We start from the raw sequence: 11,150 nt of genomic DNA on the forward strand, positions 1-11,150 counted from the left end.
ACTTTGACTGAGAATGAGTTGAATCTCTGGTGCTGGCGACTTAGCGATAGTGCCATTTGAACTCACCTTGGGTCCAGCAGCTCCATCGCGACCGGCTGATCCCTCGTTACCGGGGCTTCCCTAAAACACAAACACAACGCAGGTTAATAGATTAGGAAAAACCTACACCAGTATACAAAGGTCAGACAGATAATGTACAGACACAATTGTTTCTTCATACCTCACGTCCTGGCTCACCGGGGGCTCCAGCCAGTCCAGAGGGTCCCATGGGTCCGGGAGGTCCGCGCTCACCACCGGGGCCAGAAGGTCCAGGCTTTCCAACCTCTCCCTGTGGGTGACACAGCCACAGTCAGTCCAGTCTTGAAAACTTCAGTTACTTTTCTAATTGATTAAAAGTCTATCTGGGCTTGCTCAGTGTTGCAGGACGAAAGGAAGCAAGACAGAAAGTTACTAATTAAAGTTATTTTATACTACTTTAAAAGCACATCTCTTACTGAATATAAGTTTGTTAATTGAGGATTCATTTGTAGAAACTTTGCTTCTTGCTTGTTGGTGGTCTTGTAATGTTACAGTTAAGTGAGTTTTAATGGACTGACCCAAAGATTAATGGAATTTCCCAATAATTCTCAGTGGTCTGGTTTTCATCGTCATGTTTTGATTCTAAACATCAGTTTGGCTGGTTAAAGACATTTTGGTACTCTTGTTCCATCAGATCCAAATGTGCAGTTTGTAGTTTTGTAGAATAGAGTTTGTAGAGTAAAAATAGAATCTTACAGAAGGTCCAGGCTGGCCAGGGAAACCTCTCTCTCCTCTCTGTCCGGGCAGACCAACAATACCACGCTGTCCAGAAATACCCTGAGGTCCAGGCAGACCAGCACTTCCCTGCAGGGGGCGATAGAGAGAACCAAAGAGAAAGTGTTTAGACATCAAGGTGTAGGACAGGAGAAACTGATAGCAGCCAACACCTAATCAATTGGTTCAGTGACAGACTGAGATGGAAGGGGCTAGAGTTTCTTTTGAAGGTTAAAAATAACTTACGGAAGCACCCTCAGCACCAGGGTTACCCTTCTCTCCAGAAGGTCCTGGGGGTCCAGCAGCACCAAGCTCACCAGGGCGACCAGCAGGTCCAGTGTCACCACGGTTTCCTTTAAGTCCCTCCTTGCCAGATGGTCCAGAGGGTCCGGGGGGTCCAGGGTTGCCCTTAAGGGGGGAACACAACATTGCTGAAAACCATCCTGGACATTGAGCCCTGCCATAGAAACAATACGTGCTAATAACATTAGAGAAAGACTTACAGAGGGGCCGGGAGGTCCAACTCTGCCAGCAGCACCAGGGAAGCCAGTAGCACCCTAGGGACAGACAGAGGTCTATTAAATCAGTGATTCCCAACCAGGGGAACTTGTACCACAGGGGGTACTTCTGCTAGAGCCAGGGGTTACTTAGAATGTTGTGGAGAAGCTCAACTAATTTGATAAAAGGAATATATCAGCTGTATCAGCTGAACACAGGAAGTTTAAGCTGGTAGCTAAAAAATAATGAATAAATAAATGGTAGAAATAAAAAGCTGTAAGTATTGCATAAGCAGCTGAAATGGTTGGCTAAAATTACTCACTAAACAGTTCAAATAGTTAGCTTAAACCACTGACTAAGCAGCTCAAATATTTAAAATGGCTAAAAGTAATGGATAAATGGTTGATACATGCAGCTTCACTCCCAAATAGTAGTAGTATGATTGCTGACCAACCAAACTAAAAATTGACAGTTCAGTTGTATGACTTTTTTTAATTTTTTTTTACAGTTAACTGCTCAGTATGGCCATGGGTGCCATCACCGCTGACCTCTACACTACTGCTTATGATGCTCCTGATCTAGGACCTGAAGAGAGTCAGCATAAATGTAAATGTAGTAGAGGATGAAGAGGACAGAGTAGAATAAGAGTGGTGATTTACAGGTGGTCCAGCAGCTCCGCGGGCTCCCTTAGGTCCGGTGTTTCCAACGGGACCCTAAAAGGACACAACATATTGTTAGTCAACATGGGTGAACCAGTACCAGGCTAATTGCATACACTTCTATTGGATTTTCTATAATGACATGTGAATGTATAAGTTTACAAACCTGAGGTCCAGGGACACCAGTGGGTCCAGCAGGGCCGGGGGCACCAGCATCTCCCTTAGCACCATTATCTCCACTCTCTCCCTTAGCACCAGGCTGTCCATCAGCACCCTGTGGTTGAGTGAGGGGGGATGGAGAGAAAGACTCGGTAAATTCTGTGTTGAAGCTCAAGCTAAAGAAAAACGGTCAGTGAGAGGAGCCATGAAGAAGTGACTTACAGGAGGTCCGGCGAATCCAGCAGGTCCAGGTGGTCCAGACTCTCCGCGCTCACCCTGCGGAAGAGGAGGAGGAAGAAGAATCAGTTACGGATTTATAAGATTCAAGCAGCTACAGAACTTTGAGCTGAAGCTCCATCTTCTGCTCTTGAGAAGGACACTCAGACAGGTACTCACAGGGGCTCCGCGAGCTCCGGCAGGTCCGACAGGTCCAGCGGCACCAGCCTCTCCCTTGTCTCCGGTGGCTCCAGCAGGTCCGGGAAGTCCAATTGGTCCAGTCAAACCACGGGCGCCATCCTTACCAGGAGCTCCATCAGCACCCTTGGCTCCTTGGTCACCCTTGATTTGATAAAGGAAGGGGAGTGATGTATATGTACTATAAAGCTACTGTGGCTGGTGATGTGTGAGTCATGCCACTCACTATATACTGGGGATATTGGGAATAATAGGAATATTGTAGTGGCCACTCACTCTGTCTCCCCTCAGTCCTGGAAGGCCAGCAGCACCGCGCTCTCCAGGCATTCCCTGCAGTCCAGGAGGACCCTGGGCTCCGGGATTACCAGGGGCTCCAGCATCTCCCTGAGGAAGGGGGAAAAGAAGAAAGAGCAAGAGGGTTACACAACAAATCAATGAGAACTTTACAGGCAATCAATTTTCCCTTTCCCATCTCCCGGGGTTTACCTTAGCACCATCGTTTCCAGCAGATCCAGGGGATCCACGGGCACCAGCGGGTCCAACAGCACCGGGTGCACCACGCTCACCGGGGAATCCTCTGTCACCCTGAGGGAAAAGGGTGGCAGAGAGTTAGGCAAATTGAAGTGGAAGACCAAGAGTGGTCAAATAAATCATAAAGAACTATCTGACTGTGGATCGCTCATCTGTAAGGTGGATAATATTATTTCAGTGGAAGGTACATTGTTAATATTTCCCAGAGGCTTTTCAAAACAGGCAAAACTATTCTGCTAAGCTAGGTCCTTTCCTCAGATGGCCCTAATGGAGCTATTTGTTTTTGTAATGTGAGCTTAGCATTAGTCATGCTGTCTGCATAGCTCACCAACACCCCCTTAGCATTAGTCTGTGATTAGCTAGCTGTCCTGTTGGCATTGACATCAATGTTCAATCAACTTATAGACCCAATCACAAGGTTTGTTCACTATAACTTTGGGTAGAAAACCCCTGAAAACTCCTGTCTCGTACATACAATTTAAACGACATTGAGCAAATGGGACATGGAACAACTGGATATACTCTCATCTCATTATCTAAAATACATTTTTGATGCTTTGATATGTTAACCCTTTGACTAACGTTAGCTTGAAGACCTAATATACCTGTTGGGACACAGACTAAAGAAAATGACACCACCCAAACCGTGGTCAGTCCAACCAGCAGTGAGATCTTTCTGTACGCAACGTTAGATTTGGTTTATCAAAAATGCTAGCAAAGCAACACAGTACAGAAAATAAGCACACCGCAAATGTCAGATAGGTCGAATCTCCATGTTTAACTATAACTTCAAACGTTTCCGGGTTCACATACCTCTGAAATTCAAATCAAAGGCCATTTGTAAGTGATTTTTGTGTCAGTGCGATGTCATGGTGATTCGGTCTATAGAATAGCATATTGAACTCTTTGTAGCCTGGTTGGTATGTAGATGTAGATGTACTTGTTATAAACTAATAGACAACTTTCCAATGATCCTCTGTCAATAGATGCTGCGGGGAGCAGACTGCTGAGTAATTGTGAATATGAGGATGATGATGATAAGTGACTCACTCTAGCTCCAGCAGGTCCTGTGGCTCCAGCCTCACCGGGCACACCCTAGATAGACGAGAGGCAATTCATGCGTTAATTTACTAGACAGTATCAATTCAATTAGGTGTCTAAATCAATCATATCTCAGTCAGTACCTGCTCTCCGGACTTGCCACTCTCACCAACAGCACCCTGGGGTCCTGGTTGTCCCTGGAATCCAGGAGCTCCGGAAGGTCCCTGCTCTCCTCTCTCACCAGCAGGTCCCTAAGGGTGAGCAAGTGAAGGACTGTTAGTGCTAACAAAAAAATTACCAGAAGTAAAGCATTATGTGGGTATGGCTTGTTGTCAGTTGCTGCATGTGGAGTTTTGAATTAATTTCGTAGTGAGCAGGGTGTTAATTAGGGCTGGGGGTCGCCAATGATTATCCAAATCAATTCCGATTCACAAAGTCCCGATTCGATTACATTTTCGATTCAATATCAATAAGGTAAGGGGAAATTTCAGTTACAATACCAATTTTGCTTGGATATAAGAGAGATTTTCAGAGAACTTGTACAAGCAAGAAACAGCCCTTAGTTGTTTTAATGCTTACTTCAAGAATTGACCCCCAAGAACTTTATGGTGGGTTCATCCATGGGAAAAAAGCATATATTAAAGGTTGATTAACCGATATAAGATCACTCAAACAAAGATTGATTTCAATTGGAGAATCGATTAGTCAAATCCATCCGTAGTGTTATTCATGTGGGCATGTGTGGTGGATGTGTGCCATTGACTTACAGCAGGTCCAGAGGGGCCTTGAGCACCAACGTCACCGTCCTTTCCGGGGGCACCCTGGGTAGAAAGATGGCAGGTTTTCAGACACACAGGGTCTAGCGTTCAATCATTACAAGGAAAACAGTAAGAGTGCAGTGTATTCAAAGAGCAGCACAGTGTAGACAACTTACAGTAGGGCCAGTGGGTCCCATCACTCCTCTCTCGCCAGTCTTTCCAGCATCACCCTACACACAGGAGTAGAAAAGCACGATTAACAGGGATGGGGAAACCCTTTTCTTGGTAGCCTACTTCTCAGTAGTCTACAGTAAACACACGATCAATGATACTGTGTAGCAGTTCAGACACATTACTCACAGCAGCTCCCTTGGGTCCGGGGAATCCCATGACTCCAGGCTGGCCTCTAGCTCCAACGGCGCCAGGGGGTCCGGGGCGGCCATCTTGTCCAGCGGCTCCCTGGTATGGAGGATTAATGAATTAATTTAAATAAACACAAAATGTCTGTGTTTTGATGAGATTAAGATCAAATTTATTTTTCTGATCATGAACTTACAGTAGGTCCCATCTTGCCATCAGGTCCAGGGCTACCAGGGCTACCAGTCATACCCTACAGGCAGGGGTCAGAGGTCAGAAAAGGGCCTTTGCAGTCAATTAATGTTGTTGCTGACAATTATGTGAAGGTCAGATGGTAGGGATTCTTACCTTAGCTCCGGGCAAACCAGGCTCACCAGTGCGACCAGGCTCACCGGTAGAACCTTTAGGTCCAACAAGACCGGGGGCACCGCGCTCGCCAGTGGCACCCTAGGATGCGGGAGATAGAGAGAAAAGAGGTAGAAAGGCAAAGATTAGTTCTGTAAAAACTGATCCGAAGTTTCTTAATGCTTGTAAGTGAAATGGAAGGAGGTGTCAAATGTGTGTGTGTGTGTGTGTGTGTGTGTGTGTTTTACTCACTTTGGGTCCAGCAGAACCATCAGAACCAGGGAAACCACGACCACCAGGGGCACCCTGTAGAGAGAATCAAGCACAACTCGCTTAGCTCTATGATCAGAAGTCAATACTGTAACATCTAGACAGGGATAGCCTATTAGCATTATGCTAACCTTCCCTTCCCTTTGCCATAAAGTATATCCAGGGGTGTAGTGCTATTTGTTGAAGTACTGGAGTCTTGGCTTCTTTCAAAGATTATAACCAGACTTGGGGATGGAGATGTGTTAACATTCTCAGTTTTATTTGCTTTATTTTTAATTTGTTTGAAATCTGCGGAAAATCTGCAGAAAATATGCTATATACCTATTCCATTTTTTTATGTTTTAACTCTTGTTGTCTATTCATCATGCACAATATGTCAGATATTGTGTTATCAGCAATAATGTTTCAAAATATTTGGAAATAATAATCTGCTCCTGCTTTTACAGTTCTGCTTTCTGGCCTGCAGGGGGCACTACAGAGTTTGTTTACATGGTCCTGATGAGCCAAAAGGCTGCTTGCATCGTTTGTGGCCTACACTGGGAATGCTTGTATTATATGGGTAGGACATATTTTGAACTTTTTTCCTCATTATTGTTCTGATTCGTAGTCAGGATGAATGTCGAATCATTTTTGCACTGACCAGCAAAACGTTTCTGTGGAATTTAAAATCATATCTGTTACTGTCAAGTCTGCTGCTGCACAAAAGCAAGAATCATTTCAAATGCACTCAGTTTATATATATATATATATATATATACTTTACTGTACATTTAATTTCATTTAGCTGACGCTTTTATCCAAAGCGACTTCCAATAAGTGCATTCAACTGTGATAGTACAAACTCAGAACAGCAACAATCACATAGAAGAAGCACATTAGCTTCAAATAAGCCTAACTACAAAAAGCCACATGCAGGTGCAATTTTTTTTTTTCAAAACCATCATCTCCTTAGTCAAGGTGCAGTCAGAAGAGATGTGTTTTTAGCGTACGGCGGCTAATGTGTAGCCTTTCGGCTGTCCTGATGTCATTGGGGAGCTTGTTCCACCATTTAGGTGCGAGGACAGCTAGCAGTCGGGATTTTGTTAAAATGGTAATTTACGCAGAGCTTAAAAATAAATGAAATTCTATACAGATACTTTAAGCTATTTCCCTTTGAATCAGAGGGCCCCTCTATCACTTCCCCTCCCTATTACACTTAATTCTAAGGAGAATATCACAGTATACAGTATGAGATAGTAAAACTTAGGTGAGATGCATACCCGCTCTCCTGGAGCTCCACGGGCTCCTGCAGCACCGGGCTCTCCTCTGGCTCCTCTCTTACCCTCCTCACCGGAAGGTCCAGGGGGTCCTTGAGCTCCTGCAACACCCTGGAGAACACAAACAAAACACACACACACACACACACACACACACAGATGGAATAAGAGATGGAATGAGCATTCATACATGTGTGTGTATACAGAGAGAGATGCTCCATGCTGACTGTGGTGAACTTCAACTTACAGCTTCTCCCTTGGCACCGGCCTCTCCCTTGGATCCTGGGGCACCAACGTCACCCTAAGGGAAACAAGCATAGGTTACTGTCATTCAGTAGTTTTACTTTTTTACTTCACTATGTTTCAAGTATTTCTTTTCTAAATCGTGTCCATTACAGGGGACAGACCTCAGAAAATACTAGTTTTTTGGCTTCGGTAAAAATAAAGGCTTTACTCACATTGTTACCCTTTGCTCCGGGGGCACCGGCAGCACCCTGAGGTCCAGAGGGTCCACGGGGTCCGGGGAAACCGGGAGCTCCGGCAACTCCAGCAGCACCCTGCAGAGGGAAGCACACATCAACAACACGCTCAACATCATGCTGCTCTGCCAGGAATCAGTCTCTGAGGCTGAGGCACAGGCTGCTTTGGCAGTGCTTCGCGCAACTTTTTGTGCCAGAAAAAGGGATTCAAATCCTCAACTCTGACATGCTTATGAAGTATATGTGTTGAGAGAGATACTCACAGGATTTCCCTTTGGTCCGGTGGCTCCATCAGTTCCAGGGTTTCCCTGAGAGGAGGAAAGAGATTTTTCAAACCAGAGGGCCAGAAGATTTCGGAGGAATGACGAAGATGCCATTACATCATCATTGGTTATATCCTGTACTTACAGAAGGTCCAGCAGGGCCAGCAGGTCCGGGGTTACCGGGCTCACCGCGAGATCCAGCGGGTCCCTCAGATCCACGAGCACCCTGAGGTCCAGCTTCACCCTTTGGGGAGAGCGGAAAACGAAGAACAGTTAGATAATCATGTCCAAACCAACAGCGACAGTGGCTGTGAGCCATCATGGACGAAGACTTCAGAGAGATGAAAAAATACCAGTATGACAGAAAAAAAAGGCAAAATCTGTGGAAAGGAATGTGACGTGAGAGAGCAGAGGATTGTATTTTGGGGTTACACTGCGTTCAAGTTTAAAAAGAATTATTAAAACGCCAAGTCGTTGGGGTTTTAAAGAGCATTTTGTGAGCTTTCAAAATGTCACTCCATAATGCTCCTTAAACCAATCTCTTTTGGTTTTTGTGACCAAGATTGTATTGGGTTTTTCATTTCTCATTCAGTTTTAGGGAAGTAAAAGCATCAACAAGACATAGTCCAAAATGCATAGACATTGGTCTCCTTTTCTCAACAAAAGTTGTAATATGAAAATGAAAATGAAATGTAAATGAAGATGGAGTACAAAAGGACGGATGAACAAAGCATCCCAAAGGCTCCTGGAACCAATCTCTGTGCAGAATAAACTAAAACTGTGTCCCAATTCCACACTACAGAATACACTAATCTTTAAAAAAGCTTTTGCAGTTGATTTACAAGAAATGTAACCTGACAAACGCAAAGTAAATGTTTCATTTTGGAAGATTCAATACTAATATTTGTGGGCTACTGGAGGCCAGCAGCGTCCATTGACAGCACACTTAAAAATAATCAAATATCCACGATGTAGGTAATTTTGTCACTTTTCAAATTAAATCAAAATTCAGAAAAAGGTCACATATATTACGAGAAATGCATCAAAGGAAAATTGGAGAATGGGATAAAATGTGTTATTTTGGATGCTGAAAGCCGTGGATTCGGGACATTCAAAATGGAGGCTTTTGAAGATTATTGGCGTAGATCATAATGGGCGTATAGTCGTACCTTGGATCCAGGGCCACCAGGGAATCCAGGAGGTCCAGCGGGGCCAGTGGGACCCTGGGAGGAAACAAGAAGACAAAGATGTTCAGTAATCACAGACAATATAATCACAGCCAATACAAGAAAGATCTTTTTCTTTTGCTTTGCTTTGATAGCAGAAAAATTGTGTTTCGGTGTGTCCTACCCTTCCCCGAGAATTCCCCTGGGGTTTTTAAACAACTATAGGTTACGGGAAGTTGTACATTTAAAAAAAATGCTTCTGAAAGGGAGATAAACTGAAGAGTCGCTGAGTGTTCTCAGAACGAGTTAAGCTCGAGAAAATGGAAGACTTACGGGAGGTCCAGCAGCACCGGCAGCACCATCGTTACCACGAGCGCCCTGCGGAACACAGACAAACATGATTGGTCATTCTGTTCACTGACAGACGGATTCATTGATTGCAATATTTGTGTGTGTGTGTGTGTGTGTGTGTGTGTGTGTGTGTGTGTGTGTGTGTGTGTGTGTGGGGACTCACAGCAGCTCCAGAAGCCCCAGTGCGGCCTCTCTCACCGGGCAAACCACGAGGTCCCTAAGACAGAGGAAGCAAAGAGTCAGTCAGCTATACTCTTTTAAATTGAGCATCAATCTGAAGGGAGGGAGAATTCAAGATGGCTGCTACATGGCAGAGATGGGGTGACCGTTTTACTCACCATAGCTCCAGGGATTCCGTTCTCACCGGGGGCTCCAGACTCTCCCTGAAGAAACACAAACACACAGGCAGGTGAGTTTCTGCTAATGAAACTGTAGCATCATTCGTCAATATTAATGTAACTAGCCAATATAGCTGCTGCTATTTCTGCTAATTCTATGTGTAACCCTACTGTGACCACGACTAATAGTAACACCAGGCTTACTTAAAAGGCCAGTCTGCCAATTTTACACATAAAATGTTACACATAAAATTTAGTTTACTAGTCAAAAGCAGACCCAAAAGGAACCTTTTTACAGTTTTTAGCAGTGATCCAGAATGAAAATCTACTAAATTTAGCAGGCTGTTTTCCTGTTTGGAGTGGGGAGGTGTTAACATTCAGAGCTTTATGTTTTTTTATTTTCTTAATTTGTTTAAAATGTGCGAAAAATGTATGGAAAAAGCTGCAAAAAATCTGCTCAAAAGTCTGCGGAATTCTTCATTCGCAGATTCCGTGTGACCCTGGTCATAAGGAGTACCAGTCATCTTTGCTTGGGCTTGAAGACTACATATCGCCGCAGTCGGGCAAAAATGTTGTATGTCCAAAACATTTTTTGGGGACAATAAAAAGAAAAAAAGTTGAATTTGAAAATATTTTAGCATGCTATGTTTGACAACATCAGATGAAATCGCCTCGCCAATGTTCAAATCATTGTCAAACCCGCAGACAGACGTCAAAGGCTGACCAATAGCATTGATTTATGAACAAAAATAAAAATGACTAAATATGTAGATACGAGGTGTCTGCCCGACAGCGGCGATATTTATAACAGAAAGCCTGTTTTCACTGGGTATTTGGAGTTTGCAAGACATGGGCATTTACCAGGCAGGGTAGGTGTAAAGAAAAGATGGGACTGGCTGCATTATGGGAAATGTAAGAGCCAAGTTTAGCCAATTTCTGGGACTAAAAATCAGGATATCTCAGCTTCTGCAGCTTCTATTTTTATCATTATTTGTTCAAAATAGACATTGTTCTACACTGAGACCGAGCAGTGGAGGAGCGAAGACACCAAAGAGAGGCAGTCACCTTGGGACCAGCGGGGCCAGTGTCTCCCTTAGCACCATCCAGACCGCTGAATCCCTACAGAGAGAGAGAGAGACACATACAGTTATATGAGATGATATAGTGTTGATTTGTTGTTGCTGAACGGGGAAGTGTAAGCAGTGACTTACTCTGTGTCCCTTGATGCCGGGCAGACCAGGGGTTCCTGGGAAACCACGAGCTCCCTGAGGAAAGAGAAGAGATAGGAGACACAATTTATTATCACAGCTCTATTATTATTATTATTTTTTTACATTACATCACTAAGAATTACACTGCCATGGCGACTTACCTGTGGGCCAGAGGGTCCGCGCTCACCGCCGCGACCAGGTTTGCCAGACTCACCCTGATAGAAAGAGAGAGGGGGGGGACTGATGAATAAACTCATTCTTT

General features: G+C 44.3%; 1 protein-coding gene across 3 annotated transcripts in view; it reads right to left on the reverse strand.

Moving 5' to 3' along the window:
- Nucleotides 1-11,150, reverse strand: part of col1a1a (collagen, type I, alpha 1a) — a 28,209-nt gene that overhangs the window by 6,417 nt on the left and 10,642 nt on the right. Inside the window, exons 10-40 of one of the 3 annotated variants that reach the window (XM_031292502.2) lie at nt 11,050-11,103; nt 10,889-10,942; nt 10,743-10,796; nt 9,678-9,722; nt 9,503-9,556; nt 9,322-9,366; nt 8,992-9,045; nt 7,968-8,066; nt 7,823-7,867; nt 7,539-7,637; nt 7,328-7,381; nt 7,084-7,191; nt 5,807-5,860; nt 5,558-5,656; nt 5,409-5,462; nt 5,213-5,311; nt 5,029-5,082; nt 4,862-4,915; nt 4,238-4,345; nt 4,104-4,148; nt 3,009-3,107; nt 2,799-2,906; nt 2,505-2,666; nt 2,331-2,384; nt 2,116-2,223; nt 1,950-2,003; nt 1,296-1,349; nt 1,039-1,200; nt 775-882; nt 221-328; nt 67-120 (exon numbers count right to left, since the gene is read on the reverse strand). In XM_031292502.2, coding sequence (XP_031148362.1) covers nt 67-120; nt 221-328; nt 775-882; nt 1,039-1,200; nt 1,296-1,349; nt 1,950-2,003; nt 2,116-2,223; nt 2,331-2,384; nt 2,505-2,666; nt 2,799-2,906; nt 3,009-3,107; nt 4,104-4,148; nt 4,238-4,345; nt 4,862-4,915; nt 5,029-5,082; nt 5,213-5,311; nt 5,409-5,462; nt 5,558-5,656; nt 5,807-5,860; nt 7,084-7,191; nt 7,328-7,381; nt 7,539-7,637; nt 7,823-7,867; nt 7,968-8,066; nt 8,992-9,045; nt 9,322-9,366; nt 9,503-9,556; nt 9,678-9,722; nt 10,743-10,796; nt 10,889-10,942; nt 11,050-11,103 — 2,403 coding nt within the window. The remainder of the gene's footprint in view (nt 1-66; nt 121-220; nt 329-774; nt 883-1,038; nt 1,201-1,295; nt 1,350-1,949; nt 2,004-2,115; nt 2,224-2,330; nt 2,385-2,504; nt 2,667-2,798; nt 2,907-3,008; nt 3,108-4,103; nt 4,149-4,237; nt 4,346-4,861; nt 4,916-5,028; nt 5,083-5,212; nt 5,312-5,408; nt 5,463-5,557; nt 5,657-5,806; nt 5,861-7,083; nt 7,192-7,327; nt 7,382-7,538; nt 7,638-7,822; nt 7,868-7,967; nt 8,067-8,991; nt 9,046-9,321; nt 9,367-9,502; nt 9,557-9,677; nt 9,723-10,742; nt 10,797-10,888; nt 10,943-11,049; nt 11,104-11,150) is intronic. The other 2 variants (XM_031292503.2, XM_035994774.1) reach the window with 2 other exon arrangements.

This window comes from Sander lucioperca, chromosome 2 (assembly GCF_008315115.2).
Source record: "Sander lucioperca isolate FBNREF2018 chromosome 2, SLUC_FBN_1.2, whole genome shotgun sequence".
In the NCBI taxonomy this organism is placed as follows: Eukaryota; Metazoa; Chordata; class Actinopteri; order Perciformes; family Percidae; genus Sander; species Sander lucioperca.